This window comes from Adiantum capillus-veneris, chromosome 24 (assembly GCF_014529385.1).
Source record: "Adiantum capillus-veneris isolate H3 chromosome 24, ASM1452938v2, whole genome shotgun sequence".
Lineage (NCBI taxonomy): Eukaryota > Viridiplantae > Streptophyta > Polypodiopsida > Polypodiales > Pteridaceae > Adiantum > Adiantum capillus-veneris.
In genome coordinates this window covers 83198047-83218445 of record NC_140954.1, presented here as the reverse complement: position 1 = coordinate 83218445, position 20399 = coordinate 83198047, and the positions used below count along the sequence as shown (strand labels likewise).

The window sequence follows — 20399 nt, the reverse complement described above, 5'->3', positions numbered from 1 at the left end:
AGGTGATCGCTCAGATTATGATCTCTCCGAAATGTGCATGTTTGATGGGTCAGACTTTGCAGCATGGAGAGAGTGTATGCTTGATGCATTGACACAGCAAGGGTTGCATCGACCATTGAGTGGTGATGCAGGTAGACCTTCAAACATGTCTGACGATTAGTGGCAGGAGCTAGAAGAGATGGCACTATCTACGCTCTCTTTGCACCTTGCGGAATCTGTATATGCTCTTGTTATGTATGAGACTACTTCGAGAGCACTTTGGCGCAGATTACATGATATGTATGATAGATCTGAGTCATCAAGGACTTGTGTGAGACATGTACATTCACGAGTACGCTGACAGGTGATATGTTGGTATTGTGGTCATTCTGGACACGTTAGACGACGCTGTTTTCGTCGTATGCGACATCGTAGGAGACATGGCAGTCTCAGAGATGTATGTAGTGATTCCATGGACTCAGTTGCTTTGACAGTTGAGGCACATGTAGTGTCGGAGTATACTAGTGACGAGGATGTCACTTTTACCTCGAGCTATGCACGAGATGCTATACATGTGGATAGTGCACTCCCTTCGCAGTGGTTGCTAGACGCAGATGCTATGTTTCATGTCACGCCGCATCGTGAATGGTTTTGTAGCTATTCTAGCGGGATGCTTGGCAGTGTACGTTTGACCGATGGATCAATGCATGCGATAGCAGGTGCAGGAGATGTGAGACTGTCATTACCGAGTGGTGCATCTTACTTGTTACGACATGTGCGCTATGTACCAGATTTGACAGTGAGTTTGATCTCGAGTGGTCAGCTTAGAGATTGTGGATGTCAGATTTCGCTACGAGAGCGAGATTTTGTGATGCATTTGGGTTTGCTAGTGATTGTGAGAGGTGCCAAGAGTGGTACAGGTTACCCATTGCATGTGGATCACGGGAGAGACGGTGTTGTCTCTTTGATCATGCAGCCAGGTAGAGAGCGAGAGAGCAGGCGAGTCTCTTTTGCTTGTGGGTTGCAGGATGCTTTGCATGGAGTGCAGAGCAGTGACCTTGTTGTGCAGGTTGCATCTACGGATGCACAGGTAGAGCGGGACAGCTCTAGTGAGTCACAGCAGGATGAGTCATCAAAGGTGATGACAGAAATGACTCACATGGATGCTGAGATGTCGGCTATTGTGGAGTCATTTCTTGATATGCTTATGCCAGAGCTTGATGTAGATTCAGGACGGATGGATACTCTTGGTACACATGTGATATGTGGTGGGCACGAGGAGTCACTCCAAAGCTCGGAGTCAGAGTGCCATGGTCTCTATGATAGGGGACAAGATTGCCATGAGTTGAGTTCTGAGTTGGAGGTGGCAGAGGTTGCCAGGGTTGCATCAACGTTCGGTGTCCTCATGTACGAGATGCTGATCTCGAGGCTCGACATAGCAGCTCCAGTGGGAGCATTTGCAGCAGGGTTGATTAGTTGTTCGATGACTGATCTCGGCATAGAGCATAGAGCATAGGGGAGGTTTGCAGGTATTGGACCGATACTTGCAGGAGTGCATGAGCTCTTGTAGACTCTTTGCAGAGCTTGGAACTAGCTCTGTGTGGCTTCCACAGCAGCGGGATGTTTGTCTATCAGTAGAGCCGGATGCACTAGCTCATCGAGAGTCAGTGGGCATAGGTTGAGAGAATATCTCACCCTTTATTAGTTGTACACTAGTAGATCTTGCTTAAAGGCACATTGGCCTTCAAGTGGGAGGTTGTTGGGGTTAAGGCCCATGTGCCTTGACCGGTCGCCCAGGTCATGGGCGCCCGCCCACTGTTACCCTATACTTATAGTGAGTATACTGTATAGGGAGAGGTGCCACTTCACAGTCTCCCCACCCACATTGTGTGTGTGTCTCCTTCTCTCTCTCTCACTCTCCGTTTGTGGTGCTCCCCGATCCCCTTCAGATGCTACCAGATGGTGGCTATGCTCGGGGCAGTCCGTGTAGCCGGGAGATCCTCTTTGCGTGTTCGTTTCTCTCTCTCTCTCTCTCTCTCTCCCCTCTTTCCCTCTCTCACACACACACACACACGTACACACATTAGACATTCTCTTTTCTAGCTCATTTGGCTCGAACTACAATTCAACATGAATGCAGCTGAAAGCCATCTCTAGGGACTGGAGAGCTTCACGTTCGAGAAAATCTATGGTCACACACAACAATAACGATAGTTAAAGGGGTTACAGGGGACTGCCAAAGCAATGTAGCCCTTGGAAGATTTTCGAATTTAGTAAACACTTGCAACACATCCTTCATTCCAAGACGTGCGCATGGAAAAGTGGCAGGCAATTGTGTCCACATGCTTTTCTTGGATAATAAGAAATTTTATATGAGACTTCTACATTCTACTGCCACTTAAGTGTTAAAGTGAAGTGAGAAGGGGACTTGGTCCTGGTCCTGGTTTTGGTCTTGGTCCTGGTGTCACTGTCTCTTGGACGGCAGTAGGCATCTTCATTTTAAAACCTACGCTTACGTATGGGAAAACTCTGCTAATTATAGTCGTGGGACAAACATCAGCACTTACGGTGCAAGCCGACTTGCTCAAACGACTTACGGGCCCTACGGGAGAAGAAGGAGAGAGAGAGAGAGAGAGATCATTCATTTTAAAACTTGCGCTTACGTATGGGAAAACTCTGCTAATTATAGTCGTGGGACAAGCATCAGCGCTTACGGCGCAAGCCGACTCGCTCAAACGACTTACGGGCCCTACGGGAGAAGAAGAAGGAGATCTCTCTCTCTCTCTCTCTCTCTCTCTCTTTCTACTTCTCTCGATCTACCCAGCTGTTTTACTCTCGCATGATCGCGCGCTGGGCCTCGTCTGCTCATGCTATAAATTGCACTCATGCTTGCCATCCCCTGAGCACATTGTGGGGCGCCTCGGGGCCTCTTTCGAAAAGCAGGAATCCCAACTTCCAATGTAGGTTGTGGTGTCCGTTTTGCACATAAAATTCATCCTTTTGCGTGTCGAAGCTCGATCTTCTTCTATGTGGGAAGCTTCCTTTTCGCAGAGGGATTAAAGCCATTGCTGCTTATGGTAATTCTGAGAGCGCCCGCCTTCTTCAGAGAGGCATTTTTTTCGTGTAGTAAGTGTGCAGTGTTCTCTCAGGGTCAATAGACTGCAATATCTTTGCAGGCTGTTCTTTATGAGATCTCATTTTATGCGCCTGGTAGCCAAGGCATGCGAAGAGGACTGATATTGGGCTGGAAAGGGATGATTTAAGCTGACAAAGTGGGGTGTAATTGGTGCGAATAACATGGAGAAGGATATCAGAACTATGTGCCCGGTCATTTGCATGTGCTGTAGTAGGGGCAACAATGCAAATGACTGCATTCACATGTACGGGGAGAGAGCAATGATGCACAGGCCTTGGTCGAGTTTGGGGCTATTTTTGTATGGAATCATTTGTATTCTTCTCTTAGCAAACCTTTTATCACCTGTAACAGCACAGGACGAGTCATCTCTACCTCCAGCTTGTCAGACGGCTATAAGTAGTCCACGGTTCATGCAGGAGTGTCAGCAAGCACTCCTTGATAGCGTCCAATTGACTGTGGATGATTACACAAACAGGTTTTCCAATCAATTCGAATTCTGTGTGGGCGACATGTAAGTGACGAGCTAAGTTTTTTCTTTTGTTCTGTAGAGTGCAATTTTGCATAATATTTCTGAGTATGTCCACAGAGGTGCCGAGCGAGATGCAGCGTTTGATTTCGGCTCAAATTTAACATTCTTAACGACTTGTCTGTTTGAAACAGAAGGTTAGCCTTTTAGGCCTTAATTAAGTTGTATTACAAAAGGAGGGAGGCATAGGACTAAATAAGATTCGCTTTCAAACATGACTGCATTACATTCCTTGAGAGTCTTGCTTAAGCATCACATGTTTTGTGTGACTGAATTTGCCAAGGGAAGATTGGCATAGGAAGAGTATATTGGGCCAACAAGGCTGTATTCCTTATGACTATCACACCTCATGCTAATAACTTCACATTTGTTGGCTGAGCAAAAGTTTTAATGAGTGATGACAGCTGTATGCTTGCTCTTTGAAGCCTGATTTCTTGTTGTGTTTGTTACAGCAACAATGTTGGACAGATTGTGCAGTGCAGGAGAAATCAAAGTCTACATCGATTCGCTCATTGATTTCATAAGCAGCGGCAGCTCAGGCTTAGTGGCTCCACCCATTTCAACTGTGAATTGCAATGAAACGCATTGGAGCCAAGGATGTGAGGATGGTTGGTCTAGGATTTTGCAAGTCAGCACCAATCAGACAAGTGATCTTTACCAAAACATGAATACGATTCCTTTACGCAATGAAGAAACTTCGGCAGCTTGTTGTGCTGGATTTTTCTGTCCCCGTGGATTGTCTTGCATGATACGTAAGTTCCAGCTGGTAACATGAATTTAAGTTCAAATACATAATTAAATGCATAAGTAAACAGATGTATAGAAAGAAAGACTTTATTAATTGTCTGTAGAGGCCAAAATTGACCTATAGGACAGATTAGATACATTGTTGGGTATCCTTCTGAAGACATATAAAAGAAAAAGGAAAAGATATGCGACACTTTGAAACGCTCATATGACTTCTAAGAGCTTTTCATAAAAATGATAATGGTCACCATGTGTGTGTATTGAGTCTTGACAGAGATTGATGGGTGGCCTCGCTGTTTTGGGGGCCATTAGTGGATTCGTGAGTTCTCTTATGATGGCTTTGCCTCCTCTATAGGATGCCCACTTCCCATTTTTCCTGGCTTCTCACACTTTAGCTAGCTCACTTGCTATGTTTTTCAATTGGAGTGGCGCGAGCACAGGCAAAAGAGAGCTACAAAAGGTACTCCAAAGTACATCATTGAAACTGGTCTTCTCAAAGAAAGAGCACGTATTGATTAAGTTAAACGGAAGCAAGCAAAAAGTGGGATATTACAATGTAACTGAGAAGATCAAGGTTATGTGATAGACGAAGTCACTTAAAGGCGGTCATTGGGTAGTCCATCCAATCTGTTGTGACTTTGCAAACTGTCCACTTTCTCTTTCTCTTTAATTGCTGACAACACTTCTTTGATTATGGTTGAAGAATTTTGGTTTGATGGCTGTATGCTCTTGGGTGGTATTGTATCTTCATGTCGGGTTCCTCTTTAGCTTGCTAATGGATCTTCACCGTTTGCTCTTTAACTTGTGCTTTGCGAATAGTGTTCCTTCTATCCTTGTTGGGATGACCACTAGCTCACATATGCATGTTACAAGACATAGAAACATAAAGCTGTCGATGAACACTCCGCCCCGCAAATAACCATCTTGGTCCGGGCCATGAGCTATTCAACGACTCCCTTATCACTCTTCCAGCAAATAACCTAAAAAGGTCCGGGCCATGAGATATAGACTCGCATAGTCACAAGGGACGCATTCCGGGACGGGGAACGAGGGATGGGGCTCAAATGGATTTTTAGTGTAAAAAAGAGGACGGGACGGCAAGTGGGTACAGGAAGCCCAAAAAAGGGCGTCCCTTGTGACTATGATATAGAGGCCTTTTACATCCAAACGCCTCCCAGACCGCAACGTGTGTTGTTTGGAGGTGCTGAAAGTAATCACTGCTCATACTTCTTAATACTCCCCCCGTAAATAACCATCCAGGTCCGGGCCATGAGTAACAAAATAATACTCCCCCTTGTAAATAACCACAAGGGTTCGGGCGACCAGTAAAAAACAATACTTTTCAAACATTCAATACTCCCCGCAAATAACCACAAGGGTTCGGGTCATGAGTATGAACAAGAATTCTCAAACATCAATCTTCTTCAGTACTCCACGCGGGAGTAAATCACCAGTCATTGAAACCAGTATTAAAACTAGAATCAAACAATTTAAATCGGCACCAAGTTAGGTTTATAACAAATACCATCCATTTCAAACAAATTCCAAACATGATCACTAAAACAAGTTCTCAAAGAGATTGAGAAAACTGCTTATTTAAACTGAAGAAGCATTCTTGCATCAGTCGAGCTTGAAAGTCGACTTGCTTTCCATTTTGAAACCTGCACCAAAATCAGGGTTAGATTTCTTCCATAAGGTTGTTGTGGCGGTTATACCGCTAGTGGTGGCTATGATAGCGAGAACTCAACCGACAAACAAGAATGTCAGACGAGGACGGAGCTTGACCCGCAGACGCATGGAAACAAATAGATGAGTGCCAAATCACCTACTCGACCTTCTAATGACAATCACTACCAAGGAAATCAAATCTAAGTTCTCAAATACACAAGTGACTGAAATCCGTACTACGAACAAATGCTATCCGAAACATGATCTAGAGTCATCGAATCAGCCTCAAACTCAAAAAAGGGGGGTCTCTACACTAGGTAAGGACAATACCCTATGAATCTACAATACAATCTCAACCTGTAACCACTCCGTGCGGTAAACGCGTATGAAGACAGGCCAAGAAATAAAAAGCTTCTTAAATTTCCGCCGTTTAACTGGCGCAGTCTTGTTTAAAAGAAGCGTGGACCATCAAGTTTGAGCATTCCCCTTAAAGTAAGAGACAGCTCTCCGAATCTTAGAGTGCTTTGAGTAGCTTCCTCCCGCGAAAGCGATGTCAAACTGCTGTACAAAAGACAAAGCCTTCGAAGCATCTCTATATCCCGAAAACGTGTCAAATTTAATTGACTGTCCACCTTCCTTAAACTCTCGAACTTTCTTGCTTTTATCTTCCAGAAAGTCATATTGGTTGGCTTTATAAAAATTCTTCTTCTTTGCATAAAAGCTGCCGTCGTTAGTCTGAACTATCTGTAGACGGGTCCTCTGTAGAAATGTCACTCACTGGGCGAGATTTAGACTTCTTTGCCTTTTTCTTGCCCTTTTCGAAGCGTTGTTTCTTGCTTCGCTTTTTGCCTTTTCGATCTTCTTCGCTCGAGTCAGAAGAGCTCGAAGAACTGTCGGAAGAAGAAGAAGAAGAAGAAGAAGAAGAAGAAGAAGAAGAACTGGGTACTTCTTCAATCGAACACGCTTCTTCTCTTTCTTTGCCTTTTCAAATGTCGACTGATGACCCAAATAACCCGGGAAGTCAGTGCCTTTCTTCTGCTTTTTGCCGTGCTTTTTAGCTTTGTTTTGCGCGTCAAAAAGCTAAGCAATCCGTTCATCAACCACCTCTTCTAATTCCTTCTCTGAATATTTCTTGTGAGCAGAAGGTTTCTTGAGAGCGGGTTTTGAGGGTGGTGGTGTGGTTTTCTGCCACTGCTCGTGCACTTCCTGAAAAGAAGTCTCGCTCATATATTTTGCAAATTTTGGATCCTTCGCAAAATTGAGCATCATCTTTGTTGCATTGCCGATCAATTGACGACGCTCCATCTCTTGTCGCTCCGCCTGAGTAGGCTGAGGCGGGCCATACTCCTTGCCGGAAACTTCGTTGTGATCCCTTCCCGCATCTTCGGATGCAGAGGGAGTCGACTGATCCTTGCGTGAAGCCATAGGTGCCGGGGAAAAAAATTTGGGGTCGGATTTCCCGTAGAAGAGAAATCGGCCGTGCTCTGATACCACTGTAACAGACTTGGACACTCCAAGTCAAGAATTGACCGTGACAGCACCAAATAACCACTTCAAAACAGTTCACAGTTCACAATTGATTTACACTGGCCCGATGGAGTTCCGTGCCTAGAGATATTGGCCCCAAAGACTGGCGCCCCTTTCGATATTTCTTTTTGTATTAATCTGAGTTCAAAGTACAAGAGTGGTTGGGTCTCACTCTCAGACTCTACGTCCAGATGCTCTGAGAAGTGAGGCCCTGCCCACTATTTTAAAGATACAAGGGATGCCCAAAAGCAGAGCCCCCAAAACCAGTAAGTCAAAAGCTTCTCCAATTTAAAGCAATTTATCCCAAAAGCTGCCCAAAAACAGCCAGCGTAATTTCAGGGATTCCGTACGCTGCCACATCATCAGCAAGCTACGCAAAAAGCGAGTTTCCGTACACTTTGCCACGTCAGCCTGTCAACGGGTTTTGCGTCGGAAAATCCGGGCTGCCACGTGTCTGCAGTCAGCGCATTGTACTCTGCTGAATTAGGGTTTGCAAGTTGTTTAGGGTTAGGGTTAGGGTTAGGTTTTCAGATTTTTAGGGTTAGGGTTTCTGCAGATTAGGGTTAGGGTTTCAGCAGTTGGGCAATTAGGAGCAGCCACGTCATTACTTTGTGACACCATGTGCCTAGTTGTATCTCGTTTTTACAGTTTTCCGTTTGATGCCTACGGGCCTGCTATGTAAACATCGATATACTTGCTCTCAGAATAGGCACCATTTAGGTGTTCTGGGAAACTTTTAAGTAATAAAATCAGCCTCTTTTCAGAGAGAGAGAGAGAGAGAGAGAGCTGATTTTGTGTGTGATGACAGCTTGTCCTTTAGGTGCTCAGTGCCCAAAAAGTACCTTGGTGGATGGGCTTTGCACGCCGTATGTACCCTGTACTACCCTCTACTCTCTCACTTCCCCTAGACGTGCATACAATTAGAGTAAGAGCCACTCATGCATGCTAGCATTCACACATGCATTATGTGTCATGTGTACATATATGGCATACATACATGCTCAAGTAACTTCATAGATATATATGGGCACTTAGACATTTACATTAATAAGCTTGCATATATGACACAAGCAACTAGTTTGTCTTTGGAATCATCCACAGTGCACATACATGCGCACGCACGTGCGCGCGCGCGCACACACACACACACACACATACACACACACACTCACTGCTATAAAAAATTACAAATGTTTTGATGCATGCACATACATGCTTTACGTACAGACCTATGGATATTTGTGCATGTTTGACGTATGCACCTATATGCACACACATGTATCGATATGCTACATAATTATTATATTTTGATATAATAATTATTATATCAAAATATAATAATTATGTATCGATATGCTACATAATTATTATATTTTGATATAAATTTGCTAAAAATTTTGAGCATGTATTTAAGTATGAGTATACATCTGCCAACATATAGTATCTGCCTCTGTTTGTTTGTATGTAATTGTCTGTAGAACTGTAGATGTATGTATGTGTACCTTAACTTACTAGCTTACCACATAAAGGTCGTCGGTACATTTTTGTTGATATGCAGACATCTTTATCTATGCACAGCAAACACGTATAGATATAAATACATATAAGTAGTTTTATTTCTACACATACGCATGGACATTGACTCATACAATTACTCAGTTTGGGTGGAAGATAAAAGTTACTTTGTATCAGGTATGGTTACCAGGTGACACCTGGTAGGAATTACTCCTGTGGAGGAGCAAATCTATGGGCAGACCTCTCCCATTCTGGAGGAGCTTTTTGTCCTGGAGGTTCTTATTGTCCCGCTACAACAGACATTCGTCGCTGTGACAAGGGGTAACACTATTTTCCTTGTGTACAAAAGTTTGATGAAAACATGTTTTGCTTATCTGGTCCCTTCAACAGGTTTTATTGCCGGCAGGGGTCGACAAGACCGAGCAGTAAGCATATTGCAAGTTATTTTGCTTGTTTAGAGCTACCTAGTGCAGCAAAATTGATTACTCTAATGCATTACTTTCATCTAATGCAGAATGCTTTCAGTTGACTTCCTGTGATGCTGAAGCAACGACTCAACACATTCAGTCTTATGGACTCATGATTATTGTACGACTTCCTCAAATAGATTTTTGCTGGTTTTTTTTTAGCATTTGCGCATAATGAATGCTTGTTATTAAGGATTTTAGGAAGGTCTTCCATTTGTTCCAGTCGTTATATATCAAATGATGTACCCTTTGTCCAATTTGTTCTCAAAGTACAAAGCTTTGTCCCTCTGCTACATCAATTTGTATATTATATGTAACTTACGGTTCGCAACTCCTCCTGACTTCACTAGGTGGCCTTGGCGACAATCCTCTTGCTTGTGTACAACTGCTCAGATCATGTGATGCATATTCGAGAGAAACGAAAAATAAAAACACGGGAAAAAGTAGTGCGGCAAGTACAAGAACAATTTAATGCAGTGGAGAGATGGAAGTTTGCAGTAGATGCTGCAAAACGAATTGGCCGTACTTTCTCTCGCCGCCAATCCAAGGGCCCTGAAGAAATGCAAGTACTGCCGCATTTCGTTCAGCGTTCTAATGAAGCACGCCATAAATATGGTACGATCGATGAAGAGAATGAGGGAGGCAAACCTCAAGTGGATCCTTTACGTGTTGTGGAAGAGGATTTGTATGTGCCAGTCGAAGTTCCTCCTATTCCTATTGAAGATGAGTCTTCAAATACAAAGAAGCGTCCAGTTGCTCAGACAAAGAGTCAAATTCTAAGATATGCATACAGGGAGATTGAAAAAGAAAAAGCTTTGCAAAACAAGAGGATGAGTTGGGATACGGTTGTTAAAGCAGAGCAAGGAATGCATGCAAATAGAAGGCGTAAAATTGAGATTACATTCAGAGATCTGTCTTTGTATCTGAAAGGCAATGGGAAGAAGATTCTTTGTAATGTGACAGGAAAGCTTTCTTCTGGACGCGTCACGGCTGTCATGGGACCCTCTGGTGCTGGAAAGACCACTTTTTTAAATGCGTTGGCTGGGAAGGCTTACAGTAGCACTACAACTGGGGAAATTTTGATCAATGGAAGGCCTGATCCTATAAGTTGCTACAAGAAAATCATTGGTTTTGTACCACAAGATGACATAGTCCATGGGGATCTTACAGTAGAGGAAAACCTTTGGTTTAGTGCCAGATATAGGTAACCTTTTTCCTATGTGGGGGGTGTGTATTTTTGTGGAAGGGGGAGGGAGGGAAAGAGATTTCATGAATTTTTACATTCTTCTGGCTTATTGTAGGCTGTCAGTGAGTATGTCAAAAGCAGACCAAGTCTTAGTAGTTGAGCGCATCATTGACTCTCTTGGACTGGGAGCGGTGCGCAATTCCAGGGTAGGAACAGTTGAGAAAAGAGGGATTTCAGGAGGGCAGAGAAAGCGTGTAAATGTTGGTCTTGAGATGGTGATGGAGCCTTCCTTGTTGATCCTAGATGAGCCCACATCTGGGCTAGATAGCACATCTTCGCAGTTTGTATTAAAAGCTCTGAGAAGAGAGGCTTTGGTGGGAGTCAATGTAGGGGTCGTACTACATCAACCAAGGTACTTTACTCAGATTCTTTTTTGAGCATTTTGTGATGCACGGGGTTTTCCTAATTGTGCAAAATGTTGCAAGGATCTGATCTCATGTTACATAGCTGGAATAAATTGCTAAGTCATTCGTAGAATTACGTGAATTTTAATCTTTTAAAGCACTATTTTATGCAGTATCTTGTCAGTGTTGACTGATCTTAAGCAAACCTTCACCTAAGGTTGAGAAAAAGGACCCACTTTTAGAAACAACATCTATTAGAGGTTATCATGTAGGCGTACGCACTCACATTATAGGGCTTCTTAAATGAAGCTGTTAAGTCTTGGTGTTATCTGATTTACAGCTATGGACTGTTTAAACTATTTGACGATGTAATGTTCCTCGCAAAGGGTGGCCGAACTATTTACTTGGGTCCAGTGGAGCAAGTGGAAAATTACTTTGCTTCCATGGGGATTGTTGTACCCGAACGCATCAATCCACCAGACCATGTCATGGATGTTTTAGAGGGGATCAGCAAACCAGAGGAAAACCCTGGCTTTGATCCAAGAACACTTCCAGTGAAGTGGATCCAACATAATAATTACCCGATGCCCGCAGATCTTCGAGCAATAGCAGCAAGTATGGGTGGGTCATCTGAGGGAACAAGGTTGAGATCTGAAGACACCGAGTCATCAAGGAGTGTGCGTGCGCGGAAGTCCTTCACTGAGGAGCTTTGGCAAGAATTTACATCCTTTTGGGAAATGCGATGGGATGATATCCAAAGCACATTTCGTCGTACTGTGGATTTATCTGGGCGCCGCACGCTGGGATTTTGGAGTCAATTTAAGCTTATCATCATGAGGTAACCAAATTAGTAACAACAGTCTTTTCTATTTACCTGTGGAATGATGATTTAATTGTGTGTATTATCTCACAGAGTTGCCCTCCAGCGTTTTAGAGAAGCTAGACTACAGACACAAGACTACCTTATCTTGCTTTTGTGCGGAGCCTGCTTAGGCTTGATCACTCCCTCCAGAGATTCTAGCTTGGGATCCAATAACTACACTTACGTTATCATTGCTCTATGTAAGCCTCACTATGTCGTGTGTGTTTTAGTTTACTGGCTTCATAACTGATCTAGTGTATGTATTTATGCAGCTCTGCTATGCATGATCTCAGCCTTGCGAACATTTTCAAATGACAAATTGCAGTATTGGCGTGAAAGTGCATCAGGCATCAATCGGGTAGCCTATTTTCTAGCGAAAGACACGGTGGACCATTTTAACACAGTCATAAAACCAGTGGTTTTCTTGTCTATGTTCTACTTTTTCAACAATCCAAGGTCATCATTCGTGGAGAATTTTGTTGTTACCCTTGCTTTGGTCTATTGTGTCTCAGGAATAGCATATGTTTTTGCGATCACATTCCACAATGGGCCTGCCCAACTGGTAAGTGGCCTACATGGCAATTCAAACATGAAATTGATCGTACCCATTATCATCTATCACCATCTGTAAGCTTGAAAAAAAAGGTAGTGCATTCCACTGTTGAATTGGCACTGATGAATTGGCAGTTACTGAAGTTCTAGTTTCTTGCTTAGTGGTCAGTGTTTCTTCCCATTATATTTACGCTCGTTGCAACCAAGAGGGAGACTTCAGGATTCATCAAAGGTCTTCAGTATGTGATGTATGCACGCTGGGTTCTTGAAGCGTATGTAATTGCAAATGCCAAGAAGTAAGTACTGGTTTTGAACTGTTATATGGATGATATGATCAAAGTTCTTTGCTGCTTTCACGAGTTGTGTGTTTGGCACGCACATTCTAAAACATTTCTCACCTTTTGGTTTGCATGAAAATGTACTTTCTGATCGATCAATTATCACCTAAATATATTTGAAATCTTGCAAGCTTTTGTGTAGTCTTTAGATCTATAGCTGTTACCGCTTTCATTCAACAAACTCCCCCGCTCTTCTTCCTACCTTGTAATTCAGTTCAAATGCTGTTCAAATTTACAATCATGTTGTGTATTTTTCCATGACAGGTATTCTGGAGTATGGCTTATTACCAGATGCGTGACCCTTCGCGGAGCTGGCTATGACCTAAATCATTGGATTCTTTGCCTAACCATCCTCTTTCTCATGGGATTTCTAGCTCGCTGCATATCTTTGCTATGCCTAATGCTTTGTAACCGAAAAAGGCAGCAATGAGAGATTGTACTTTTTCTGACATGACATACCAGGGGAGCAAAAAAAGAAACCTTTCTGCAAGTGTAGATCAACAGGATTTTGTGTATAGACATAATTCTTTTATTGAATTGTACAGGGATGTGGGAGAGGTGGCCATTTTTCCTTTCACATACATATAGGGATGAAAGTTATTGATTAGACATGATGACTAAGGATCCTCTCTTGTGCCATCATGGAATCCAATAATTAAGAGGGAGGGCCACCCGAATGATGTACCTCTAAAATGGTGACATTTACAAGCTCAAAGTGAACCCAACCTTGAGGTTTGTATTAGAGTTGAAGGTGTGGTTGAAGTTTCCACTCAAACTGAACATGTTCATTGTAACGATCTGCTAGTCGAAGATTTTCGAGTCAGGTGATATTGAGACTGCCTTCCAATTCAACAGTTTTGTCTTGTGTGTGTTGGGAAGTACTCGCTTGGATTTTTGTGTTTCTAAAGCTTCTGAGTGCTATACATGGCTCAATGCTGATGCACATATATATATGTGAAGCTGTACATTGAATAATTGTAAGACATCGAAGGAGAAGCCTTACTCTTATGGTTTGTCAGAGTACATTTTCTCTCTAGTCGAGGACGTGCCAATCTAGTTGATTACTGTGCAGTCCTATTTATGTTAGACAATGCATTGTTTGTCACTAATTAAGCTTACTTTGAATGGGCAGTATTTAGATTCCGTAACAGGGCCTCAATACTGTGCTATTGCTGTGTTCAACCCGTCATCTGCACATAATATTAGAATCTTCGAGGTTATGGCACCATGAATAGGCAAGCATTATTCATGAGGAGTCCATATGAGTGCCAACCCTTATTAATTGCCTCTTGCTTAAACCATACTTATGTAGATTATGGTGCTATTATGACACACTTGAATGGTCCTAGCATCCAACCAACGTAAACATCGTCGCCTTTAGACCATAATAGAATCTGAGAGAGGAGAGATCAGAAAGGCAATTCTGTAAAGGACTTTCAAATCTGTCTTTTGAATAGTAGTGAACATATTCCAATCCTTGAGTGCATTTTAGTAAGCTTTGCTCCATATGTGATTTTATAACACTTCAATGATTATGAATCAATCAACAGCATTTTGTAATAAGGTCTGCCCCTTAATATAAACAGGTGGACTTAATATTCACTAGTTCAATACTTGTGAATCAACTAGGTTATTCCTTATGTTATTTTTGAGGAGCTCACTTCAATTGACATATCATTTATTTTTCAAGTCCTCTCCCAACTTCGATACCTCGTCTCCTACTGAGAGTGTGAGAATATACGAGTACTTATCTTTATTTTTAACCTTGAATTAGAAGGGCAGTATTAGTACAGTGAGCTATTTATGCTCTTATGCTAAGTGCTCAGCAGTACCCTATCGCCACCCATGAGCATAGCTCTATTCTCAGCTAAGAACAGAAGCTACCAAAAAAGTTCTCTGCTGAAGCATCACCACATCAAGTTTTCAACTATTGTAAAGCACAATAGGCTTGTAAAATGTTTTGTTACATGGCCATTTCAAAGCATACGTTGAGAATGTGGCAATCTTTGCAAGAGTGGGTATGAGAATGTCAACTATCCAAGTCGATTGCTCTTGTAGGTTGAAACAACACAACCTTCTCGGATGGACAATTACCCAATGTGGGCTTACATGATGCAACATATTCTTGTGTCAAAGGGCGTTTGAAATGTTGTGTAGGGCATTGATGTACGCCTTGGTTCTAATGATATAGGCGATGTTGAGGATGTTGCACGTTTTGGTGGCAGGATTGCTGTTGCTAGAGTTGTTTTGCCTACGGTTGAGCAAGCTCGTTGGGACGGTAGAGATGTGTAGGCTCATGCATTGATTACGTTATTTGTGAAGCGCACTATTACTCCTCATATTCGTTCAGCTCAACTTGCAAAACAGGCTTCGGATATTCTGGCTGGTCTTTATGCAAGTTACAATAAAATTGCATAGTCGCGTAAAGGGCTGGAGTCAAAGATTATGCATGAGCAAGATGAAATGGACACTTTCCTTGCTGGTATCAAGGATATTAATAAGCAATCTATAATTCAGTCACTTGTGCCAACAATGCCTCTTATCCGGTCGAGCGAGTTGGAAAGATTGTGCTAACTGTTGCAAATGACAATTCTTTCACACTTATTGATACACTTTATGTACCTCAGATCAAGAAGAACCTTTTGTTTATATCTGCAACAATTGCTAGACTTGGTCTTGTTGTCAAATTTGTGAATGACCGATGTACAGTTCATGATCTTAGTTTTGGTGATGAAATTGTTGCATTTGGCATTTTATGTCGTGGGCTGTATAAGCTTACTTTGTATGACAAGTGTCGGCAAAATGTTTGCAATTGCAGTTGTGGATTCAAAGGCTATTTCAAATAAAAACTTTGGCATGCACGTTTTGGGCATCTGAATTTTTCCAGTTTTTTGCATTAGCAGAAATTTGATATGGTTACTTCTTTGCCGCCTCTTGAAGCACCTAAGAAGCATGTTTGTGAAGGATTTTGTATAAGATGCAGTGTTTGAAGTTTCCAAAGGATGGTTCAATAATAAGGGCGACAAGAAGGTTGCAGCTTGTGCATAATGATATTTGTGGACCTATGCAAACTCTATCCTTGGGCAATTACCTTTACTTTGCGACTTTTATTGATGGTTACTCCAGGCATGCATGGGTGTATCTGCTTAAAGCTAAGTCCGAAGTGTTTATGTGCTTGAAGCAATTTTTGACGATGGATGAAAATGTCTCCAGATATACTATGGGCACCCTCCGTTCAGATCGAGGGGGGAGAGTATATGTCTCACGAGTTTAATGCATTTTGGCGAGTTGTGGGACAAAACACCAATGTACATTGCCATATACACCTCAAAAAAATGGTATTACTGAGAAAGGAAAAACAAGTCACTTACGGAGATGGCAGGATGTATGGTCAGGAGTCAAGCTTTGCCACATTGTTTTGCCATCATGTGTGCTACTTATGTACTTAATAGGTGTCCTAGGAAAGCTTTGCAGTCTATGACTCCATATAAAGCATGGCATGATAGAAAGCCATCTATTGATCACATACGCGTTTTTGGTTGTTTGACTTATACTTTGGTGCCACAAACGTAGCGCAAAAAATTGGATGATAAGGCTGTCAAATGCATTTTTGTTGGTTACAATATAGAAAGAAAAGGTTACAGGTTGTACCATCTGCAAAAAAATCGTATCTTGGTTTCATGAGATGTTGTGTTTGTGGAAGATTTTGTCCAGCCTTTGCTGTCATGTACTAGAGACAATAATGTAAGCTCATAGGACATTTATGACAGTTTGCTGCCTCTTTTCAATGGTGAAAACGTGAATGTAAATTTCAATGAGGCAAATATACAGCCTGGGTTTCTGACAATTTTACAGATCACCCTATTACTGATGCAGATATACATGATGTACTTGATGTGGAAAGGGCTGAGAATGAGTAGGCTAGAGGTATGGCAAAATGGTTGGTGCATACTTTATGTGAGAGTAAATTAGCTTTGTCTTGTCGTCCTCGTTCGAGTACTTGCCATGCATCTTATGGATTGCTATGCTTTGACTGTTTCTAGCTTATGTGATAGAGAGGAATCTCTATCTTTTGATGAAGCACAAAATTCAAAAGAATTGGATGGCTATCATGCAATCAAAATATGAGGCATTTATATACAATAACACATGGACTTTATGTGATTTTCCTCCTAGCAAAAAGGCCATTGGTACGAAGTGGGTTTACAAGTTGAAACCTAACCCAAATGGTGAGATTGATCGCTATAAGGCTCGACTTGTTGCAAAAGGTTATGCACAATAAAAAGGCATAGATTATGAAGAAATTTTTGCTCCCACTTGTCATATGTCTACTGTGCGTTTTCTATGTGCATCGGTAGCTCGTTTTGGATAGGATGTACATCAATTAGACATTGTTACTGCTTTCTTGAATGGTGACATATTTGAGGAAGTTTATGTAACACAGCCTCACGGTTTTGTCAAGAAAGGAAAAGAGGATAAAGTATGAAAATGTAAGAAATATTTTTTTGGGTTGAAGCAATCTTCGCACGCTTGGTATGAGATAGCTAACACTCATTTGGTTAAAGGAGGCTATTGGAATTAGGGTTGCAGAGAAACGCACACAGCTTGGAGAAGACGAAGGAAGCTCAAGGCACACAATAGAGAGTGTGTTACTTAGTGTGTTATGGAAAGATAGATAGCCCTAGAGTGATGGGCGTATATACAATGCACTGGGGAAAAAACCTCCTAAAGAGGAAAAAAATGCCCCGGCGGTCCTAGTGTGTTCACACACATCACTACCACATGTATGGTAACAAATCCCCCCTGAAGTGATACGGTGAACGAGAGCTGGCACATGAGTAAAGGGAAGTGCCATGCCCTAAGGACATGATCAATCCACAAAGGGGAGTAAGCCTAAAGCTTTGCGGAAAGCTTCGAGCTTCTCACGAGACAATACCTTTGTGAAAAGATCTGCAAGGTTGTCCTGTGTTGGCACATAAGCCAAGCCGATCTCTCCTGCTGAGAGACTCTCCTTGACATAGTGGTAATGCACCTCAATGTGCTCTGTGCGAGCATGAAAAACTGGGTTCCTCGCAACTGCCAATGCGCTCTGACTGTCAGTGTAGATAGTGTTGGCAGTGTCCTATCCAACACCCAAATCAACCATAAGGCGTCGGAGCCATTCACACTCAACCGTAGCTGTGAAGACTGCCCTCTACTTAGCCTCACAACTCGAAAAAAAGGTTGCTTCTTGCTCAACCATGATATACATGAACTGCCAAGAATGAAACAAAAACCGCTTGTGGACACTCGCGTGTCAAAACAACCAGCCCAATCCGAGTCTGAAAAAGCATGTAAGTCTGGCGGCAATGATCCCCCCTTGGGATAAAACAAGCCAAGATGTAAAGTGCCACTAAGGTAGAGAAAAATCCTCTTGACAGCCGGCCAATGCTTAGACCCTGGACTATGCATAAATCTGCTAACCTGTGAGACTGCAAACTAAATATCTGGCCTCGTGTTGCATACATAAATGAGGCAGCCAACATCAGTTTGGTAAAGAGTGACATCAGCAGGATCACCAGCATCATGTAGACTCAACTTCAAACCTGTTTCCATGGGAGTGGCAATAGGTTTGCAACCCTCAAGTCCAAACTTACATAGCAATGTCTCTATGTAACTTTTCTGACACAAGGTAATACCACCATCACACTGCTTAAATTGTATGCCCAAGTAATGATGCAACAGCCCCAAATCTTTCATCTTGAAAGTAGCATTCAAATCAGCCTTAAATTCAACAATATATCTCTCATTTGGTCTAGTGATCAGCAAATCTCGACATAAAGAACCACAATGAGAAGTACATCACCCTCACGCTTTACATACAATGTGCTTTCTGTTGGACTGTTACGAAAGCCTTGTTTGACCAAATGAGTGTTAGCTTTCTCATACCAAGCACGAGGAGATTGCTTCAACCCATACAAAGCCTTCTTGCATCTGCACACTTTGTCCTCTTGTCCTTTCTTGACAAAACCGCAAGGTTGCGTTACATAAACTTCCTCAAATATGTCACCATTCAAGAAAGCAGTAACAATGTCTGATTGATGTACATCCCAACCAAAATGAGCTACCAATGTACATAGAAAACTCACAGTAGTCATACGACAAGTAGGAGCAAAAGTCTCTTCATAATCTATGCCTTTTTTATGTGCATAAGCCTTTGCAATAAGTCGAGGCTTATGGCGATCAATCTCACCATCCGGCTTGCGTTTCAACTTGTAAACCCACTTTGTACCAATGGTCTTTTTGCCAGGAGGCAAATCACATAAAGTCCATGTGTCCTTTTCTATAAGTGCATCATATTCTAATTGCATGGCAGCCATCCAATTTTTGAATTTTGTGCTTCATCAAAAGACATAGGTTCCTCAACATCATGTAAGCTAGACACAGCCAAAGCATAACAATCCGATGCATAAGATGCATGGCAAGAGCCTGAACGAGTACAACTAGACAAAAGTGCATCCAATTTACTATCACGCAATATATGCACCAGCCATTTTGGCATACCTCTAGCCTGCTCATTTTCAGCCCTTTCCTCATCAAGTACATCATGTACATATGCATCAGTAATTGGCTGATCTATAAGATTTTCTTAAACCCCCATAGACTGTACATTTTCCTCATTGGAATTTACATTCGTATTTCACCACTAAAAAGAGGCAACAAAGTGTCATAAATGTCCTGTGAGCTTACATTATTGTCTCTAGTACATGACAGCAAGGGCTGAACAAAATCTTCCACAAACACTACATCCCATGAAACCAAAATACGCGTTGTATGTGGATGATACAACCTGTAACCTTTGCTTTCAGCACTATAACCAACAAAAATACGTTTTGACAACGTTATCATCCAATTTTCTGTGCTGTGTTTGTGGCACCAAAGCATATGCCAAACAACCAAAAACATGCATGTGCTCAATAGAAGGCTTTCTATCATGCCATGCTTCATATGGAGTGATAGATTGCAAAGCTTTCATATGACACCTGTTAAGTACATAAGTGGCACACATGATGGCCTCAAGCCAAAAAGAATGTCGAAAAGCTTGACTTTTGACCATACATCGTGCCATTTCCATACGTGACCTGTTTTTCTGCTCAGCAACACTATTTTGTTGAGGTGGATAAGGCACTGTACATTGGTGTTTTATCCCACGATTAGCTAGAAATGCATTAAATTCATGAGACATATACTCCCTCCCTCGATCGGAACGGAGGGTGCCCATAGTACATTTGGATATATTTTCAGCCATAGCCATAAATTGTTTGAAGCACATAAAAACTTCGGACTTCGCTTTAAGCAAAATACCCATGCATGCCTGGAGTAATCATCAATGAAAGTCACGAAGTAAAGGTAATTGCCCAAGGACGAAGTTTGCATGGACCCACAAACATCACTATGCACAAGCTGCAACTTGCATGTGGCCCTAAATGAACCATCTTTTGGAAACTTAGAA

General features: G+C 42.2%; 1 protein-coding gene across 4 annotated transcripts; it reads left to right on the top strand.

Annotated features, from left to right (window-relative positions):
* The first annotated feature begins 2658 nt into the window (after positions 1-2658).
* On the top strand, positions 2659-13785 carry LOC147426681 (ABC transporter G family member 28-like). Of its 4 annotated transcripts, XM_086499191.1 has the most exons (15): positions 2661-3056; positions 3156-3626; positions 3702-3778; positions 4094-4393; positions 8392-8449; positions 9276-9419; positions 9489-9523; positions 9613-9686; positions 9916-10769; positions 10867-11163; positions 11496-11993; positions 12069-12217; positions 12290-12579; positions 12732-12865; positions 13172-13785. In XM_086499191.1, exons 2-15 carry the CDS (start codon positions 3277-3279, stop codon positions 13335-13337), a joined length of 3426 nt encoding a protein of 1141 aa, XP_086355317.1. In that variant the 5' UTR covers positions 2661-3056; positions 3156-3276; the 3' UTR covers positions 13338-13785. The 4 variants fall into 4 exon arrangements, with proteins under 4 accessions (XP_086355319.1, XP_086355318.1, XP_086355317.1 ...); XM_086499192.1 differs by having other exon boundaries at positions 2660-3626; positions 8404-8449; XM_086499190.1 differs by having other exon boundaries at positions 2661-3626.
* The last annotated feature ends 6614 nt before the right edge of the window (positions 13786-20399 follow it).

What these genes read in the sequence shown, in the direction of transcription:
- LOC147426681 (XM_086499191.1), top strand. Translation starts at nt 3,277, where the DNA reads ATGGAGAAGGATATCAGAACTATGTGCCCGGTCATTTGCATGTGCTGT. An exon ending in GTGGATGGGCTTTGCACGCC is followed by an intron (nt 8,450 to 9,275) that starts GTATGTACCCTG and finishes ACTTTGTATCAG; the next exon opens with GTATGGTTACCAGGTGACAC. An exon ending in TGGTTTAGTGCCAGATATAG is followed by an intron (nt 10,770 to 10,866) that starts GTAACCTTTTTC and finishes GGCTTATTGTAG; the next exon opens with GCTGTCAGTGAGTATGTCAA.